Genomic DNA, 20,136 nt, shown 5'->3' on the forward strand with positions numbered 1-20,136 from the left:
GTCCGCATATCGCGAGGAAGGGAATGAGATAAGCTGCGATGCACCAGTGCAGTGCCGTCCTTGTCGCTGACCAAGCTACAGACGAGCCCAGGTATTGTTGCAGGAAGTGTTGGGTCAGTGGCGATGCGGACAAAAGTATCCCAGAGATGAACATAAATGGCAAGAGTCGGAACGCTAAAAACTTTGCGATGTCCCAAGGTACGATCCAAGGATAATGATGGCACCTTCGCTGGATATGTCTGTATGCACTGCGAATCGGGTCGAATTGACGCTGGATCCATAGCCATCTCAGATCACGCTTTCTCGGCATAGGCGTCGCGTGCACACTGGCTTTTCTGGCCACAAATAACAGATCCCGCTTACTCAGTCCATTTATCCTTGCCAGCCGACCCACGAAGAGCATTTTCTGCGCCAGACGGCAAAACCGCTCCTTCCCAAAATTCGACTGCCTAAAATCCCGACTCCCGTACGTATCAAAGCGCAGACAGGTGGGGTGGAAGGTGCGTAATCGTGGATCCCAGGGTATTAAGGCCAGATAGTCGCCATTTGGGGAATGGTCAAAAGACTCATTATATCGATGATTTAGAGGGTTAGTGACATGCAGAACAATATCGATGTGCTTGATTGCGGCGCATGCCGGCGGGCCTATGTTTAGGAGCCATTTGTAAAAGTCTAGGAATTCGGCAGACATGGCGTGGCTCATGATGTCAATCCGAAACCTGGTTAGAGCAAAGAACATAAGATATGTTTCCAAGCGTAGCCGTTGGCAAGTCTGGTGTAAGCCAGGCATCTTGTCGTCCTTGATGTTGTGGGTGCCTATCGAGAAGAAGCAGAGCGTCCATATTTGGGCACGAATCTCGGCAGGCAAGGCCAGGAGCCGGCCGTCTTGTACACCAGTACTGGCGTCTTCTTCTGAGCCAAAGCTTTCATCTACGTTGACAGCCTCGTGATCCGCTCGAGCTGTGTCGGCTTCATCTCCCTCGATCATGCCTTCTTCCCGGCCGATTTCTGAGGCAAATATCAATTATGAGTGGACTTCATGATTGTAAGGAACATCGTACCAAGTAGCAGTCCTTGAGTCTCATGAACTCCTGAGCGCACATATCCTTCTTGGCGTTCTGATAATTTGCTGCTATGCATTTGCCGTACACGGCACCCTGCGTGCTCTCGTTAGCCAGATTCATCAACATGATATCGTGGGAGGCACACTTCGGCAGTACACCTCGCTGTAGCTTCCGCGAACTTCTCGATGGGCCTTGTTCGTCCTGGCATGATTCGTAGCGCAGGTGTGAGTAACGGCAGACGATCATAGGGATGGAAGACGAGACGAAGTCAACTCGTGATCTCATTCGAGGTTCGGCCCGCTCTAGCCCGAAGCTCTGACGGTACAGGTCGACGAGACATTAGCTCCTATGGTTTCTCGTTCTTACTCATAGTACTGCCAGTGTTTACATGAGAGTGTACCAACGGTACAGAGTAGCGCCCATCGCAAGGGCTTAATTTCCCCCTTAGCAGCGTTCGTTAGCATTTCCTCTAGTCAGAACGCCTAACGTAGCTACCTTGCACGAGATCATCCATCTGGAAATATGAACGCCGGCACTTTGCTCGTTGGATAAGCTCGGGCTGGCTGGTTTCGCAGCATTGGCATGGAGATAGGCTCTAGCATGGGAGGAATAGCTAGGTTTGCATGGATAAAGTAAGGCAGAACTCCTCGAAGGAAGCACGATTTTGCAATTTGTAGCTCTGGAGCAGGTCAATGCCATCATCGTTGAGTGGTTAAAAAAGTACAATCCTGTCAGTTCAGAGACCTGCGATCGCACTGATGAGAGCAGACAGAAGGTCGGTATTTCACGATCAAATCATACAAGCCGCAAGCTCGTTCCGTGGGTATCTCAGTCATACAGTCGAGATCATCTTCATATATATCCCCCCCTGCTAGCATCTACACCTGGAATGCTCGCGACACAACACTAGGCTTGTGGCCCTCAGACCAGCTCGCACGTCGCTCCTGGGCGTTTTTAGCATCGTTCGCAGCAATGACATCCTCGCCCGTCTCGGCATGATCCAACATCGATTCGTGATGCGGGAAGAAGCGGTTGAAGAGCCAGTAGAAGATGCCGGCCGCAAAGAAGGAATAAATGTAGCCGATCGCGAAGCTATGGTTGTAGTCAGTACCTACGTATTTCTGGAAAATCGCGTCTGGTCAGACTTACAGATGCTGGCCACCAATCGTGACACTAGTCTTCTGACCACCTGCTTGCTGGATGTTGTCCACAAATCCGGGAAGAGCTGGTGTGCAGCCAATGAAGAAGGCCACCACGGCTCTCCAATTCGTCCCGAATTTGGGAGAGTAGCGATAAATACCATGAAAGTCGTACATGTCTGGTACGGAGACCTTGGTCTTGCGGACAATGAAGTAGCTAGGATTTCATGTCAGGACTCAGACCGCTCCTCTGCCATCTGGTGGGACTCACTCGGTCATGAGGATACTCGTCATCGGGCCTAAGAATATCGTATATCCTCCCAGGAAAGCAAGGAACTTCGCTGCGGAAGCCAGGATTTTCCACTACATAGATGGTCAGTGAACGCCATAAGGTTGGAGGTCAGAAGGAGGACTTACTGGCACGAACGCCCAGCTACCAATAACAGCAGCAAGTAGCTGACCTCGTCTGATGTTGATGTACTTCGGGCAGAAAGCCATAAGATCGTTGGCAGCACTGATCGAGTTGGCGGAGATGTTGATACCAAGGGTGACAATGAGAAGACCGATGGCAGCGAAAGCCGCCGCAGCACGACTGGCATGCGAGCCGGACTCCATCCACAGCTTGACGATGTCAATCGGATTCCACATCACTTTACCGTAGGCCGGCTCTGCGGCTGCGGCAGTGAAGATGCCGAGGAGGCCGACGATGGCTGATGAGGTATTGAGTCAGAATGAATGGCTGCTCAGAACACGACATCGAGTACTTACTGAAGACGATCGGGATAACGATGGCCTGAACGTTCTGCGCACTAGGTTTGTTGGCATAGCGGGAGAAATCGGCAATGTTCAGGCCGAGAGTGGCGTAATTCCCTAGTACTCCGTTCAAGTTGCTGAAGAAGGCCCAGACGAGCAGGGAGCCGTTGATTTTGGGTTCGCCGATACCCGTGATCACGCTGCTGTTGCTGATAGTGCCGCCTGCCTTGTGCAATGTGCTGCCAAAGATAGCGATGAAGACGATCGGAGCGATCACACTTTTACATGCGAAAAAGTATTGGACCTAGAGTTATGTGAGCAGATTCATAGATTGATGCTGTGGGTCACAATAAATACCTTCGTGTAGGGGATGCACAAGAAAGGTAGTTGCAACAGGAAGTAGAGAACGAAGGCACACATGCCACCAGTCGTGATACCCTCGCTCAGTGGGATGGTATTAGGGATGTTGGCGAAGCTAGGCCAAATAGCTGTGAGCAGAACTTCCATGCATTGTCCTCCAGTGGTCGTTTGGACACTATCCTTTGTCAGTGTGAGGACTACCGAGTCGATGTGAAGTATGCTCACCCGAGCCAGACGATGGCGAGGACACAGCGGGACAAGACAACGAAATAGCTGAAGTAGTAGCCAAACGGCATACGTGCGAGAACCGGGAATGGCGTATGCAGCTACTAAAAGTCAGCATCAAGGTCATGGTGTCCAAGACCATGCACTGCCTTACAGTAGCACCTATTCTGCCATTCGTCGTGATGACCAAGCCCATGAGCGTATTGCCCAGGACACAGGCACCGATAGCCATCTTCCAGCTCAAGCCAACCGCGATCATGGACGAGGCTGTGCCGCGCATGTCAGCTACAATTCCAACCACACATCGACTTAGTCCAGGAAGATTAGTAACTCACCAACCTCCCAATTGGACACAGCCCAAGCATCGGCCATCCAGTACGCGACATAAGCACCCCAGTTCCATGTTCGCTTTGACGGCGGAATGGGATCGAAATCCGCATTGGACGCATTTGGAGTCCGGGCGAAGGAGCTCTCTTCCTGTTTTACTGCGAGACTGAAACCTGGCATGCGACTCCGAAGCTTTCCGACCTGTCCTGTGCCGACTGGTTCGACAGTGGAGGACGACGGGGAGGTCTTCTCCATTGGGTACGCAGATTTGTTATCCATGGCTGACTGTGGTTGAATTACAAGTTAATCCACAGCACGGCTCAGGTAGCTTCGTACGTTGTATGTGTGCCGCGATGAACAACAGTGGTACGGCAGAATGGCAGCGAGAACGGCCAGTGAGATATACTTCGCTCACCACGATAGTTGAGAAATCTCTTCCTACCGATAATATAGATGTTCACACGGTCACACGCGAAAAAGCGTGCGCACGTCGCCGTAGGCCGGCCATGCAATGTTGAGCCAGTCATGAAGAAGCAGCTTATCGGACGTGGGAAAACGCTGTCGCAGGCAAGCTCTTATCATTGACCATTTCGTTCTCGGACCTTGCTCACCCCGGATCTGACTGCGGCTCTTGGCGCGGGGCGTGATAAGCTGCTCATCGTAGTGCAAGCTTAAGCGAGGAGACATAGGGCTCAGTTATTGCTCGCGTGTCATATTCCTCGGGCATATCGAGGTTGTTGTCTGGACAAGTCGATCGCTTTTTTTGCTTTTGCCAGGGCTCGTCGGCGTCGTGAGATCTGCTCTCGATCATCTTGCGATGTGATCGCCGGTACCGCACACTGATCGACTAACCCGCTGTAGTCTTCAGCGACCGCATCAGCGATTCATCACAGCAGCGATCTTTTCGTGAGAGACCACACGATTGCAAAAGCCTCACATGCTTCGCCATGACGGCACTACAAACTCGAGTTGCGTGGCCGTCCTGCAGCGTCAATCTTTTACGCAAGACTTAGCTCACAGAAGGCCAGTAAATTGTGATGTTGTTTGATGTTGGATAGTTTCGATTCGCTCTTGTTGTGAAGACTCATCTAACCAGAAGTGTCGTTCATCCCATTCGTGGCGGTCACATCACGCTACACTCCGTGCCTTGCGTTTTGCCGCCATTGGACGTAGTCGTCATAGCAGCAGTCTTGGCGATATCCTCGAAGACCTCACGGCAGAGCTTGTGAAGTGATCAGTGCATATTCTCGGGTTGTTTTTCTACCCTGTCCTCACCTCTCCCGTCAAAGCACTGCACTCGCAGTACCGGTCACATCTCATTTCCTGGGCGATCCTAAGCGCCTCCTGCGGATAGACGAACTGCCTCTTCTCGTTTACGTTGCCTCCATAGTCCGCTTTGCTTCTCACGTCCCGCTTCAGTCCTAGCACAATCACTGGCATGCTCTCATCGTAGTTGAAGTGTGTCTCGACTACATTCTTCCATGTTTTCTGCAAGCTCTCCAAGCTCTCAGGGTCGCCAATGGAGTAGCACATGATGATGACGGATGGTCGAAGCAGGGTGTAGTTTGTGGGCGAAGCCGTATCAGAGAATTCGAAACGGTAAGGTCGATTGTACATCCTTATGTTGAACGGGTAGGGTTGGTCCAGATCTCGCAAGCGAGGGAGCTTAGCATCTGGAGGTGCATCACGGCCTAGGGTAAGACGACTGTGCCGAAGCGACGGTTATGAGCAAGGAGATGGTCACGATGCCGGGATGAGGAAGCGACGTACGAAAGGAAAAGTGATTTGCCTACTCCCGCGTCTCCAAGAAGTAAGATTGATACTTCTGGTGGGTCTTCCTCAGGATACGCCATGGTAGACTTGATGTTGTCCTTGACATTGATGAGTGCATGGAATCAGGAGCATGTGAAAGTGCAAGTGAATGCTTGTTCGCGTACCTCATGTCATCCTATGGTCCAAGCGCCAAACTGCCGAAAAGAATAGCTAAGCCACATGAAGAACTGCGTTTCTGAAGAAGTAGTCACAATGAACAAAAGCACGTATTTGACACGCGAGTTGAGTCTTAGGAGCTGCTGGACAGTATCAAAACTAAGCTCAAGGGGGCTGGCACACCGAGGTGAAGCATCGAAGGGTTGAGTGAAGGGAGGGAAAGGACAAACTTCATACCACTTTGGCCATCGAAGCAATCTGCAGCCCACCTTCACCACAGTACACATCTACTGTATAGATCGACATCCGCTGGGCCACCGCTAGGATGGTCCGCAACATTGTCCTCTTTTCGGGCACCTCGCACCCACAATTGGCGGAGACGATCTGCACACACCTAGGCATACCACCAGCCAAGATTCACCTCTCCAAGTTCAGCGTTGGTGAGACACGAGTAGAGATTGGCGACAGCGTACGCGAGAAGGATGTCTTCATTGTGCAGTCTGGTGGTGGAAAAGTCAACGATCACCTTATGGAGCTGCTGATCACCATCAGCGCATGCAAGACAGCAAGTGCCAAGAAAGTCACTGCTGTATTGCCTCTGTTCCCTTATAGTCGACAAAGTGATCTGCCATACAACAAGATCGGTGCGCCATTGGCACGTATGCCTACACAAACTGGTCAGGAGGGAGAGAAGAAGAGCTTCACATTCGACAGCAGACCTACGACACCACATCCTTTGCAGAGGGAGAGTGGAGGTGTAGAGGGCAATGGTAGCGCGAGTCTTAGCAGAAGACTGAATGGTCTGAGCATCGGGCACAAGAACGGCGACGTGGACCCAAAGGCACCCATGCCGAGACGGAAGGACACTCTGGATAGTATCCAGTCTGACACGTCCTTCTCAGCAGCAAGTGGAACGGGCAGCTACTTCGATGAAACCAACCCGCAAGCTCCGACCTCAGCTGCCGCGGCAGTCTCCTCCACATCAGCTCCTCCTCCCGAGTTCAAGCCGCAGCGAGGGTACAAGCAGTGGGTGGCCCAGGCTGGCACACTTGTGGCTGATCTCCTCACTTGCGCTGGCGCTGACCATGTCATTACTATGGACCTCCACGACCCGCAGTATCAAGGGTTCTTCGACATACCTGTGGACAATCTGTATGGTCGACACCTATTGCGCAAATACATTCAGATGCAAATAATTCCTAAGCACGGTGGTCCAGAGAACTGTGTGATTGTGTCACCCGATGCTGGAGGAGCGAAGAGGGCGACTCACATTGCAGACTCATTACAGATGGACTTTGCATTGATTCATAAGGTATGTCCAGACTTCACGGAGCTGCACTAGCCTTTACTCATAATGGTTCACAGGAACGCCGTCCAACCCACGCCCAAGACCGCCAAAACGCAACCATGCTCCTCGTTGGCGCAGTAGCAGGCCGAACAGCAATTCTCGTCGACGATCTAGCAGATACCAGCAACACCATCACTCGCGCCGCCAAACTTCTCAAAAAAGAAGGCGCTTCTCGCGTCTACGCACTCGTTACGCATGGCGTCTTCTCCGGTGACGCAGTAGAGCGTATCAACGCTAGTGCCCTAGACAAGGTTGTCACTACCAACAGTGTGCCACAAGAGGAGCATTTGGCGAATTGTCCTAAGCTCGAGGTTCTGGAGGTTGGGCATGTTTTTGCTGAGGCGATTCGCAGGGTGCATCATGGAGAGAGTATTAGTGTGCTCTTTCAGTATGATTGAGTGCAGGCGACCAGTACTCCGACGTCTGTCAGTTCCTGCGAGGCGCTCTGTGGGGTTGGTGAATCGGCGTTGATGGTTGTGTCCCGCAGGTAGCGGATCATCTCGGCTTGCCATGCCGATGTACTTCTACATTACCTAGTGGCTTGTCATCTTGGCCTCTAGCTCGATATGTCACACTCATTCCATTCTCATCCGCATGTCAAGCAACGTTCTATGCATTTGACGAGAATCCTAAATTCTGATGCACCAATCATTGTGACCTCCTGGCTGCGGAAGTCAGCCCGTCTCGACTCCAGACTTCAAACTTGAATTTATCCGCCACCACCCTTGCGTAGATAGACAATATGCCGTGTGAAATGCGGCGCCGCAGAGGCCATAGTTGATTATTGGAATTACTGGCTCGCTCGTGCATACTGGTCTCGTAACGACCAACGAAGGCAACAACTTTCGCCATGGCTCCTAATCCACTCTTCGCACCCATTGCGAAACATCGTGTAACGGAGAGCACACCTGTCCGCGAGAAGGATGAACTGGATATTGAACGCTGTGCCGCTCTGCACAACACTCTCACCTTATACTCATGGGTGTGCTCCGGTCGTCCAATCCCAAGCATGAAAAAGCAGTCCTGGTGGTCTCGCTACGGTTCTCAACCCTTGGAAGCCATTGTCCAACCGGAGGTCAGAAAGTACTTGAGCAAGATCTTCGATGTTGAGGTCCCGGGGCATCAATCGATCTTCTATCATCTCACTGGCCTGGCGCGACCGCAGCAGATGTTCCAGCTTGGTGATGTGCTGGAGGATCAGGAGCATGATGTGAGTGCAGGGGACCGAGGCGAGAAGTACAGGTTCATTGTCTTGTATGCTGCCAGTAGGGCTTTGGTTAGCCATCCGGCTGGGTTGGTGTAAGTGCATTCTTTCTTTATACCCAATCTCGTTCGCGGTCCTACTGCTTGGTGTACATCGTGTTCGAACTTGAGTATGTTCGCTGAGATTGTTGACTTGAAGCTACGACCAGCAGAAACATCGAGCCATCTTGATGCCGACCTACCATCATATCTTCGATTTGTACACAGCAGACTTACCCTGGCAGAGGTTAGAAGTCATACTGAGTGCATACATTGACATGATTGATGCCGAGAAAGCTACAGCTATACCAGAAAGCTGGCATCCGGATACTCTCGCTTCGGCTGCCGCAGCTGAAGCAGCAATAGCTCGTGGCGATACACATATGACGGTGCGTCCCAGCACGAAACCCTGGATTCTGCAGCCGTACACACTGAGCGACCTTAATAATTGCCTTGATGCCTGGAAACGCTTGATCAAAGCTATAGAGGAGAAAGCCGATATCAAACGCGACGCCGAGGCAAATGTCGCACCGCTCTGTACCCGATCGGCTCTAGATGTAGCCGGCATACCCAAAGGCTTTGCCTACGATCTTCTGCTCCATGCTCACAGTAGTGAGATCTGGTTTGTAGCACCAGGCATCCGCCTGCCAAAAGTCGAAGAGTTCATCCATCAACCTTTCCGACACATACTAGAAGAGTATCCAGACGAGACAAAGGAGATGAAAATGCCCTTCCTGTTCATGCGATGTCCTGGCACCGTCTCGGCCAAAGAAGCAAAATTCCGCTATCCCTTCTCCACAGTGGACTCGGTACCCTGCGGTCTCTACCTTGACGCCTTCCCCAACGCCCAGAACCCCTTCGAAGATGCATGTCGATTCGTCCTTCCTATCCGTCTTGGCTCGAACCGGTATGCCAGGACCTCGGATTTCAAGCCTATTAGGCGGAGCTACTGTGATTTGTATCAGGTCGATATCAATCCTTTTGTTATGAGACATGGGCCGAAACTTGTGGGTGTACTAGAGAATTGGGCGGAGAACGTGGAAAACGGGCATTGGGAGGTAAACGGTAAGGGCGTGGAAGGTGGAGTTGGGGTATGGAGAAAAGCGGATACGAGGGAGGACTGGTGGAGGTACCAAGGCGGCGTGAGACATCTATATCTGTAGGATGATGTCGCCTACATTGCATGAGGAATGTTGATATGATAAAATATGGAGTGCTTGTGGTATCGTGAGGGAGAAATATGGCTAGGGGCTGTGGGAGGGAGGAAGAAACACGTTCGATGCCGCTATGCCCTACACTGTTACTGCTGGGATTACTAGGCTACGTCGCCTCCCATATGCACATTTCTTGGGAGCGACTGGACTGCTGTTCGCCACGCAAGACCGGTCCTGTTCGTCATCGCCTACAGCCTAACGCTAGGTTTCGACTCAACCAGATCTATCAGCGATGAGCAAGTCGAGCATCATCCTTATTCAATTGCAAAAGCATCAGGGCAGCACGTTCGTCCTCAGAAGTGTAGATGGCTTCTTCTTCGGTCTGCCAATTGGGCACACGAGCGGACTTGGGCTGCTTACGGCGTTGACGTTTCTTGGTCGTTGTTGCCGGCAAGGTTTGACTTTGCCTGGAGTGCGGGCTAGCATAGTCAAGATCTGAGCCGTCCTCAGCAGATTGACGACGCTTGTGTGAAAGGCGTTCAGTCTTGATGGGCAATGCCGTGAATATGGGCGTTTCGCGAGGCTGTGTGAGCAGCGAAGGTGATAACCTTATTTTTAGGGCGGGCATTTGAAGTGCAGGTGAATTGATGCTGGTCCAGCCGGACAAGCTAGCTGCTGGTGAGCTTCGCGGTGACACCCCTGGCGATTGTGGTCTGGTAACAGCATGAGTATAGGCGCCATTGGTAGCGTTGATATCGATGTCGAATGCGGAGCGTGCACTGAAGGTCGGGCGCTGTCGAAGCTCTCTTCCTGTACTTGCTGCTTCGGTTGGAGGTACACTGCGTGGTACTTGCTGCAAGTCGACAATAGCACCACCAACACCCCCAACGGGAGAGTTGACACGTCTATCAGTAAGGTGTTTCCAACTTTCTGCCTCACGCTCGGCATAGCGCACGACTTCACCACTGATTCTGAATCTGCCATACCACGGATCCTCGGGCATCAAGCAGTCTTCCACGAAGTCAACGCCGAAGATTGGTGTCAAAGCCCAGCGGATATGGTAGCAGAACGTGATGCACAGGCTTCTTGCACATTGGTATGGCAACCAGTAGCCTTGTGCTGCGAGAGCTCCACCGGTGATGGAGTGTGCAAGGTCCTTGAGGCGCTGCGTGGCGCCTAATGCTTTGGCTGGCGCAGTCTGTGGTATGTCAGTCCTTAATGATCTACATGGGCCTGTTGAGTATCTACCTTGGAGTAATCAAGAGCTTTGAAGAAAGGTGTGATGCGGACAAGACCAATCTGATAGTCCCACATAACGACATGCTTCTTTTCCGGATTGTTGGGCATCTGGAATGTGTACTCGAATACTAAAGAGACACGGTCAGCAGAATGAACAGCACGTTGCGATGATTTGACCTACCTTCTACCGCTTCTCTTGCTGTCTTCTCTGCGAAAGTCTTCTTGTCACTTGAATATGGGATGCGGCGAGGACAGTCTTCAACACGCCTTCCGCTGTCCAGACCAGGATAGATCTGGAAGATTGCATGCTGGTGCGCAAGCTCTCGAACCAACTCTGCCCTTCTGTGCTCCGAGATCTGCAGAAGGTCATCTACGCCCTTCGGAGGGTACTCCACCGGAGCTGTCGGCGTGCCTGGCTTGAATATTGCACCGTCCTTGATCTGCTTCTGACGTTTTTGTGGTGACAAGAAGGGGATGGGGCTGCGAGAGGCCGTAATGTCTGGACTAGACCTTGCTTGAGAGTAAGAAGGCGTCGATGGAGGCGTACTGGACGAGTTTGATGGTACGTCTTGGCGATATGGGTTGAGCATGTTGTCGATCTTCATCATGCTGCTTTTGCTGGTCGTTGTAGGCTGGGAGTGCTCGTTGATTGCAGTGTCTGCTCGACCACAATCGGTCAAGCAAGGTGACAATAGTTGCTCAGGTGTGGGAGACATCGTGAAGAAAACCGTCAGGAGCTTGGAGCAAGGTGCCTGGTGGCTATCGAGAATGCAATCAACGACGGGCGGTGAGTGCTCAGGTACGAGTCGAAACACTTGTTCTGTACAGAACAAGGTCTGCAGGCCAGTCGTGCAATGATTCTTTGGCGGAGAGTGACGACTACCCACCGACATGCAGCAGTCAAAGAGCTTCCACAGCTCGGACCGCAATATCTTGACATTCGCCATGTGCCAAAGACGCCATGCAATGCAAACCAAGCAATAGTTCGCCAGAAACGTTTATGCAGTGCTGCGGGTGAACGGTTCGGCGTACTATGAGCGAATTTGCGTCCTGCGGGTACCACAGGTCTGGACAAGAGTTTGCGGTGTGCGACAAGCAGATGTCTTGCATGCACCTCTACCTGTTCGAGACAGTAGCCTTCGAAGCCTTGCGACCATCTGGAGGCCGGCGACATCATCCTAGTTTTCAAGCCACAGACTGGCCACTGCTTTTAAGGCCCAATACAGAGAGTCCGAGCAGGAAAACCTTAGTCGACCACAGTATCTTCGCTGCTGACGGAAAGTCCTGCGTAGCAAGCAGCGGTAACAAACGGTGCGATTGGGTCTCTTGAAGAGCCCAGCACAAAGGTGCTGCTATCTGAAGGAGGGGCCGCGTTCTTGCAGAAGAGCTTCACCGTACGCATGCTCTCGGCGAGTGAGGTGCCATTTGTGGCGGACTAGCCAATGATGGACAAGTAACACCTTTGGTGGATCGCTAAACCAGGCACCGGCTCGTTCCTGTGGCGCCATAGGTTCCAGTACACCGGTACCCTGCTCGCAGATGAGTGGCTGGTCACAAGATGGAAAATGGTGTTCAACAAACAGGATGCCTGTCCGCCTTGTTTGCTGGTCGGTGACTGTCATACGTTTACGTAGATTCATCTTGAGCACTTATGACATGAATGTCGACTGTCTCTGCGATATTCGAATTACAAGGCAGCCATTCGGCGATACCCAGCGCTCGACGAGCCAGATCCGTGTTCATTGAGCCATATCTCGGTAACAGCCACGCGCATAGACAGCGGGTGTTTGCATATATGCAGGCTACCGCTCACCGAGCCACCATCCGGATGCTGCAGACTGCAATCGTTTGCATACAGACCAAGAAGATATTCTCCGAGACACATATCGGATGCTGACAGTTCCTGGTGGACTTTTGCAAATAGACATGCTTCTTTCGTGTACGTACCCCTTGGACCCGGCATCAGATGTTGGCGTCAAGTGTTCCAGGAGCCAAATGAGCCCCCACCGATTCCGACGGGACTCAACTTGAGAATCAAATGATAATTGTGGGTAGCATTGGCCAGTACATGTCCCTGAATCCGTGTGCATCGGGTAACCGTGACCGCCATTCAGTAAGCACCCCACAATGGTCATCGTCAATGACAGCCAGGACAAAGGAGATTTTTTGGGTCGGTCTGCGTCTAGATGGAGCACCCAAATCATGTCGCGGGCTCTGAAAAAATAGCCTAGGTATAGTGTCACCATTGACGGCTTCAAGGGGCAGAGAAGAGCACTGGCCCGGGTTGTAGTTGCCGAGACTTGGCTCTGACCTGCTGTGGTAGCACGTTCTCCACAATCCGTACGACGGAGCTGTCTGTGGCTCATGCACGCACCGATGGCGTGCATGATGTTGTACGTGATGTCGTGCGTGATCAATTGTGCAAGAGCTTTGAAGCTGCCCCTGACTAAGGGAAGATGCCAAGCCCGGGCTCAGTAGTAGTGCAGAATATAGATGAATGCTCGGGAGATTTATCATACTTGAAACCAAGCGAGTCGAGCCCGAGGTGGTAGGTTGTTTGTACAATAAGAAGCTGACGCCTGTCCTGCAAACAGAAACAGCACAAGTCTGAACGAAAGATGAAGCCGAATCGGGTAGCGTAACATACAGGTACACCATCTAGCGTTCATATCTTCGAAACGCCACGCTGTAAGAGACGCAGCAACACGAAATTCGTCTCCTCATACACCTCAACCTACCACTTCGCATTCCCTCTTCCAAATCTCCCTCTAGTGATCATCCTCGTCATCGAGCTCAACCTCGCTCCCCTCCTCATCACCCTCATCCTGCCCGAAACTGTCGTCAAGAACGTACTTGCCCTTCGGCTTAGCAGCCGCCGCACGTCTTGCAGGTCTAGCAGCACCAGCACCAGCAGCAGTTTTCTTCAGGATCGGCTCGTCATCAAGCGACTCGTCACTCAAGATGTCGTTGGCCAGCGCTTCGACATCCTCATCGTCTTCGGAGTCGATTGGCAGCTTACTTGAAGTCTTCTTCACGGGTGCCAGGGGCTTGGAAGCGGCGCCGACTTTGGCTTGCTTGGCAGCGTAGGCTTTGGCGGCGGGTGAGAGAGTCTTAGAGGCTAGAGGGGCGGCGGCAGCAGGATCTTTCTTGGCTTTGGGCTTTAGAGCAGCAGCGGGCTCCTTAGCCTTGACCGCAGCAGATTTGGCCTCGACCTTGGCCGGTGCAGCCTTCACAGCCTTCTTTGGCTCGATGTCAAGCAGCTCATCGTCCTCGTCAGAAAGCACAGTGTGCGTAGTAGCCTTCTGCGGCGAGTTCTGCGCCAAAGCAGCCCAGTCCGTCTCATCCTCGCTCACGTCCGAGTCGACTGTGATGCGCTTGCGTGCTGCACCTGCAGGTCGACCTTGGTCTCTGCTGGTAGGCCTGCTGACAGAAGGAGGATGGAAGAGTCGAGTCGGCCCGTCGTTGTTGTTACGATTGCCGATACCCTTGACCATTGCGCTGACATCCTCCAGAACTTCGTCCGCTGCGTCAGACGCAGACTCCTTGTCAGACTCAACGGCGTACTTTTTCGGCTTCTGTGCTGCTGCCCGACCTGTACGAGAGCTAGTGGTGGCAGGCTTCGGGGCCTCATTGGCTACAGCAGCGAAGACGTCATCCTCATCGTCCTCCATCTCATTGTCCGAAACCACCTTCTTCGTCGACGCAGGCTTCGCTTTGACCGGGGGCTTGGGCTTCACTTCATCCACCTTCAGCGCCGCCATCTTAGAAGCAGCTGTAGTAGGCGGTTTCTCAAAAGCGCCATCAAGCGTCATCTGCAAATCAGCCGCGGGCTTGACAACAGGCTTCTGCTCGACACCATTGACCCTAGGATAGACGCCAGCAGGCCTACTCTCAGTCTTCAGCCCCAACAACCCACCCCTAGCCTTCGAGGCAGCGGCCTTAGGCTTCTTAGACACAAACTCATCATCGTCATCGTCAAAGTCGCTATCGTCACCCTTGCGCTTCTTGCCTGCCTTGCCACCGAAACCCAGCTTAGCAGAAGCACGACGGCCCTTGCTTCTGATCTTCTTGTCACGCTTGGCTTCCTCCTCGAGCTGCTTGTTCCACTCCTCGAGCAGCCCATCGAGATCAGTCCGCCACAGATCTTTGACAGTCTTGCCAGAAAGAGCGTCAATCTCCTCTTCCTTGTCGCCAATCTGCTTATTCAGCTTCGTCACCCTTTCCTCGGTCAACGACCAGATGGCCATGCCAAGCAAGTAGTCAAAGTCGTTCCCACCAGCAATGGTCGCTTTGTCGTCACTCGAATCCTCACCTTCTTCCTCCACCACGGCCTCGAACTCACCCTCTTTCTTCGCATCGGCGATCTTGGGGATACGCTTGAAGCCAAGCTTGTGAAGCTCAGCAACGAGCACAGCCTTCTTCTTCTTGCTGACCACAAGGCGACCATCAATGATCGTGCGAATGAAGCGAGCTTGATTCGAAAGGCGATCAAGCTCCTTCTGCATCTCGTCGAGCATATGCTGTTTGCGCTTGTGGTACATCTCGAGGCGGACTTGGTAAAATTCCTCCATGATGTCGAGTGGAGAAGCGTACTTGTGAATGCGGCCGTGCTGGTCAAACGCGACGAGGTTCGAGGTGGCGATGGGCTTGGACAGTTTGAAGAGCTCCGCAAGCTTGGCCTCATCAGACTCCATCTTCTTTTCCTCCATCTTGATGATGAAGTGGACTCGCTCTGGCGTGTTGTACTCAGTGTAATCCTTGATGAAGCTGGGTACCTTTTCCGCCTTGATGATATCCTCCAACTTGTCCTTGAAGTCCTGTGTCCAGACGCGGACCGGCAGCTCCGTGATCTCAACAGTGTTCTCGCCTGTGATCCTCAAGGTCCCATTGAACTTGTACTGATCCTCACGCGACCTCTCAGTCTCGCCAGTCCAGCCACGGAACCACGGCGTCATCTCGACCATGGAGTCTTTGCTGTCGGTGTTCATACGGCGCTTGAGATTGTCAATGACATCTTCAGGTTTGTAGTTGGGGATGGACGTGCTCCAGCCAGTACCGATACCATCGGCACCGTTGATCAAGATCATAGGCACAATCGGCGCATAGACCTCAGGCTCGATTGTCTTGCCATCATCAGTGTTGTACGTTAGCAAAGCCTCGTCGGTCTGATGGAAAATGCGGCGGGCGAAAGGCGAGAGGCGTGTGTAGATATACCTGGCGCTGGCGGCATCCTGACCACCTTGGAGACGAGAGCCGAAGTTGCCGGATGGCTCGAGACAGTTGATGTTGTTGTTGCCAACGAAGTTCTGCGCCAGACCAACGATCGTCATTTGCAGCGAGGTGTCGCCGTAAGCGTAAGCAGTAAGGCCAGAGACCGAGCCAGCCAGCTCCACAACCTTGACATCCTTCTTCAGATTGCGGCGAAAGCAAGTATATAGGACCTTGCGTTGACCAGGCTTGAACCCATCGATCACCGAAGGAATAGATCGCATGTTGTCGGCCATAGAGAAAAGGATGAGCTCCTTGTTGATGAAGCTGTCGTACGTGATCTCCTCATTCTTCGTCATGTCAAGGTACGTGCCAGGCACAAACTCCTGCAGCCACTGCTTACGAGCATCCGCCTTCTTTTTGCTGAAAGCCAGCTCGAGCATCTCAGGCTCTCCATCTTGCATTCTATGGAAGCGCTTCAGATGCTTGTCGAGGTCGGCAAAGTAGATCTGAGCATCACGAGTGTCGGAGGTACCCAATCCTTTGTAGTACTTGTGCTCCCAGCCCTTTTGATTACCATCCTTCTCGCGCCACGCCTCGTATTCAGGCATGGTGAAGAAGTCACGCTTCTGTTTCGGATGCTTTGGGTCACCCTTCCACACCTTGACAATAGGCGTGATGAATTCCAGTAAGAAGCCAGGAATTTTGAGCAATGATGGAAACTGTACTTGCAAGAAGTTGATGAGTAGACCCTTGATGTGAGAGCCGTCGTGATCTTGATCGGTCATGATCATCAAGTGGCCATATCGCAGTGACTTCGTGTCAGCATAGTCCTTCTTGTGCTGCAAGCCCATGAATTTCTTGATATTCTGAATTTCTGCATTCTTCGAGATCTGGTCGACAGATGCATCGCGCACGTTGAGTAGTTTACCACGGAGTGGGAAGACACCGAACAGATCCGGATCGACCACAGCGCGGCCAGCCAAAGCCAGCAGCGAGGCTGAGTCACCCTCTGTAAGGATCAGAGTACAGCGATAGCCATCCTTGGTACCAGCTTTGTTAGCATCGGTCAGCTTGCTGTTGTTCATGCGCGTCCGCCTGTTGCCGTCAGATTTCGAGAGAACCTTGTCGGCCTTTTGCTGAGCGAAGTGCAGGATATTGTTCACAGCCTCGGTCTTTGCGATGTCCTTCAAGAACTTCTCACTGACCTGCGGCTTGCTACCGAAAGCGCTAGGCTTAGTGGTGAGCTGCTCCTTGGTCTGAGAAGTGAAGGCTGGATTGACGATCAGCGCGTTCACGAATAGGAAGATGTGGTTCCGGATCTGTGCCTTCTTGAGCTTGACACCACCCTTGTTCTTCTTGTTCACGATCTCCTCAAGCCTGTCGCAGATCTGGTCCGCAATGAAGTTCACATGGCTACCACCGTGCGTGGTAGCGATCGAGTTGACGAAAGAGACCTGTTGGAAGGCACCATCTGACACAGCAAAGCCGATCTCCCATCGCTCGTGCGGGCCGTCTGTGAGAATGACCTGCTCGGGCGCTGTGCCGTCATTCGCGAGATTCTCAGTCTTGATGGCTTTGGTATACATCTCCATGTACTGCTTAAACTTGGAGATCTTGATGCGCTGGTTGTTGAGGTAGACCTTGATGCCCGTGCAGGTACCAGCCATATCGTAAACTCTTCGCTTGACCATGGCCTCGAAGTCCTCGTCCATCTTCTCCATGCCGAACTTGGCAAAGTCGGGCTTGAACGTAACCTTGGTGTAGTCCTCCTCCCCCTTCGCTGACTCGATTTTGGCCTTGCCCATATCGCTCATGTTGTTCTTCCACGTTTGCTTGTACTTCTGCTTCGTCTTCGAGTCCACCGTCTCTAGATCGAAACGAGTGGAGTAGATGTTTGTCAACTTCGCACCATATCCGTTGCGGCCACCAGTAGTCTTGGCATCCTCGTCGTCGTAGTTGGAGGAGGTGAGCAAGTGACCGAAGATCATCTCAGGTATGTATATACCCTCCTTGTCGTGCATGTCGATCGGTATTCCGCGACCATTGTTCTTGACAGAAATCACGCCAGTCTCAACGTCAACCCACACCCGCATCTCATTCATGTTCTTGTCGCGCTGCTTGTTGTCTGCGGCATTGACCAGAATTTCGTCGAAGATCTTGTACAATCCAGGCACGTAGGTTACTTTGCGGTTCTCCATCTGCTCCGTTTCCGAGTTGAACACCCATATCTGCTCTGTCGTCTTCTCTACCGATCCAATGTATGTGTCTGGGCGCTTGAGGATGTGCTCGAGTTGTGTAAGCTTTTGGTATTGCTCAGTAGACGTGCCTTTCTTCTGCAGCTTAGGCTTAGGCCGCTCGTCCGCCGCGCCGTCCATCTGGAAGCTCTCATTCTCCACCTCCATCAGAGGCTTCGTCGCTGCTTTTGCACGTGGCGCAGGTGCCTTCTTCTGCTTTTTGGCAGATGGAGGTGTGTTGGATAAAAGAGAGTCGTCGTTCATGCCGTTGTCCATGTCTACATCGCTGTTCTCATCATCGCTGTCCGGCTTGGTACGTTTCTTCGGCTTCGGTGCGGCTTTCGTGGTCTTGAGGGTTGTTTGTTTGGGTGCCGCCTTTGCCTTGGGAGCAGCTGCTTTCTTGGCGGGAGCCTTTGCTGCTGCTTTGGCCTTCTATACAATTATTAGTGGAGCTCAGGTGGTGGTTTGCGAGTCAAATACCGGCTTGGGCGCCTCGAAGTCGCTGCTCGCGTCAACCTCGTACGCAGAGGCATCCGAATCCATGGTGAAGTGTTATTGGATTGCGGTCCTGTCGCGTGCCTCGCGCGTGCTACTGAAAGGTAGAAACAAGCTGATAGACCATCAGCAACTATGCGATGCGTTAGTACAGGTAAAAGAGCGTACCACTACGGGTCGGACGATGTGGTGTTGATCTGTTTAGATCTTGCTGTTTGCGATTCTCGAATGTTTACCTCGACGCGGTGCCCATTCCGCTTCAGCGCTCAGCGCGTGTGCGTGTGAGGTCCAGGGTCCAGTACAGCTCGTGATTGAAGCTACTACGGTGAACGAGTTTTGAGCACGTGCGCCGCGTATATGTGGTACTGGCTCGTGGCAATGGTGTGTTCCTGGTCGTTCTTGTTATGCGTGGTGACGTTAACAGCTTTTCGTCGACTGTAAGAAGGTGTTGAAGGCGCTACGAAATCGGACAGAAGAAGAAGGCAAGGAAAGAGGTCACCAGAAGCTTGGAATCGGCTACAAAGTGACGAAAACGACCGCCAGTGAACAGTGATATTCACCTCACAGTAGGATTGGACGATGTCCACTAGCTTGGTAGCAGAACTCCACCAACACCACGCTAAAATCACACAGCACCTCTGAGAGCCCCCAAGCAACAGATTAACCGCGCTACCAGCAAGACAAGTCAGCAAATCACCCCATCATTCTCAACCTTGATCTCCTGCACACCCAACCCGTCCTTCGTCTTCCTCCGCTTCTCATTCCTTTTCCGTCTCTTCTCCTCCCTCTCCCTCTCCTCCTGATCTCTCGCGACTTCAATGCGACTAGTCAGATCCACTACCTCTCTCGCCTTCTCCTCTTCCCTCTTCCGCTTCAAATACTCAAATCTATCTTTGACCTCTTCCAGCGCCGCCCTCCTCACCTCACCAGATTCACCAGTAGCCACAAGATGCTGCCGGCTGTTCAAATGCTCCACGAATTGCAGATTGTCCTTGTACGTCAGATCGCAAGCCTCGCAGTAGAAACCAGCACTCTTTCCTCGTTTGCCTTGGCCTGCTCCCGCGACTATGATCTGTGTCTTGCCGACCTTATCTGCAACATTGAGACGAGCGCTCCGGGCTTCGGTGTCCTTTGTGTCCTCAGGTGTAGAGGCTCGACGATGATACTTCTTCCCTTCTAGAGTAGCTTGATATCGAGCTTTGCCCTCTTCCTTGATTTTCTGGTCTCGGTCGGCGGCTTTTGCTGCATATTCTGATCTATCCCAGGTTTTGCGGAAAGAGGTATCGTTGCTTGAGGAGGCGCCGTAGGCACCTTTGTGGTCCGCCATCTTCTTTCGCCACTACACTGCGGAAATGTGCAACCAGCCACGTTCCATAAATTTAGATGCTGTGCATGACTCGCGACACATTTGACACG

General features: G+C 52.4%; 7 protein-coding genes across 7 annotated transcripts; 2 read left to right on the top strand and 5 right to left on the bottom strand.

Moving 5' to 3' along the window:
- Positions 1-1,942: 1,942 nt before the first annotated feature.
- On the bottom strand, positions 1,943-4,147 carry LTS14_007830 (uncharacterized protein; the record flags this gene model as incomplete). Its single annotated transcript, XM_064840519.1, has 9 exons — positions 1,943-2,156; positions 2,214-2,420; positions 2,475-2,566; positions 2,621-2,913; positions 2,972-3,260; positions 3,314-3,491; positions 3,542-3,642; positions 3,696-3,808; positions 3,877-4,147. 9 exons carry the CDS (start codon positions 4,145-4,147, stop codon positions 1,943-1,945), a joined length of 1,758 nt encoding a protein of 585 aa, XP_064691969.1.
- Positions 4,148-4,991: 844 nt separating this feature from the next.
- Positions 4,992-5,721, bottom strand: LTS14_007831 (uncharacterized protein; the record flags this gene model as incomplete). Its single annotated transcript, XM_064840520.1, has 3 exons — positions 4,992-5,090; positions 5,144-5,573; positions 5,639-5,721. 3 exons carry the CDS (start codon positions 5,719-5,721, stop codon positions 4,992-4,994), a joined length of 612 nt encoding a protein of 203 aa, XP_064691970.1.
- Positions 5,722-6,122: 401 nt separating this feature from the next.
- On the top strand, positions 6,123-7,543 carry PRS5 (ribose-phosphate pyrophosphokinase; the record flags this gene model as incomplete). The annotated part of the gene is made up of 2 exons (XM_064840521.1): positions 6,123-7,109; positions 7,163-7,543. 2 exons carry the CDS (start codon positions 6,123-6,125, stop codon positions 7,541-7,543), a joined length of 1,368 nt encoding a protein of 455 aa, XP_064691971.1.
- A 452-nt stretch (positions 7,544-7,995) lies between these two features.
- On the top strand, positions 7,996-9,550 carry LTS14_007833 (uncharacterized protein; the record flags this gene model as incomplete). The annotated part of the gene is made up of 2 exons (XM_064840522.1): positions 7,996-8,444; positions 8,548-9,550. The coding sequence occupies 2 exons, from the start codon at positions 7,996-7,998 to the stop codon at positions 9,548-9,550; spliced, it is 1,452 nt and encodes a 483-aa protein (XP_064691972.1).
- Positions 9,551-9,827: 277 nt separating this feature from the next.
- On the bottom strand, positions 9,828-11,496 carry LTS14_007834 (uncharacterized protein; the record flags this gene model as incomplete). The annotated part of the gene is made up of 3 exons (XM_064840523.1): positions 9,828-10,739; positions 10,790-10,908; positions 10,962-11,496. 3 exons carry the CDS (start codon positions 11,494-11,496, stop codon positions 9,828-9,830), a joined length of 1,566 nt encoding a protein of 521 aa, XP_064691973.1.
- Positions 11,497-13,548: 2,052 nt separating this feature from the next.
- TOP2 (DNA topoisomerase 2) lies at positions 13,549-18,768 on the bottom strand (the record flags this gene model as incomplete). The annotated part of the gene is made up of 2 exons (XM_064840524.1): positions 13,549-18,657; positions 18,706-18,768. The coding sequence occupies 2 exons, from the start codon at positions 18,766-18,768 to the stop codon at positions 13,549-13,551; spliced, it is 5,172 nt and encodes a 1,723-aa protein (XP_064691974.1).
- A 612-nt stretch (positions 18,769-19,380) lies between these two features.
- On the bottom strand, positions 19,381-20,047 carry SNU23 (U4/U6.U5 snRNP associated protein; the record flags this gene model as incomplete). Its single annotated transcript, XM_064840525.1, has 2 exons — positions 19,381-19,389; positions 19,418-20,047. 2 exons carry the CDS (start codon positions 20,045-20,047, stop codon positions 19,381-19,383), a joined length of 639 nt encoding a protein of 212 aa, XP_064691975.1.
- Between the last annotated feature and the right edge of the window lie 89 nt (positions 20,048-20,136).

The sequence above is a fragment of the Recurvomyces mirabilis genome (genome assembly GCF_035927965.1).
Source record: "Recurvomyces mirabilis strain CCFEE 5264 chromosome Unknown scaffold_22, whole genome shotgun sequence".
Taxonomy (NCBI): Eukaryota; Fungi; Ascomycota; class Dothideomycetes; order Mycosphaerellales; family Teratosphaeriaceae; genus Recurvomyces; species Recurvomyces mirabilis.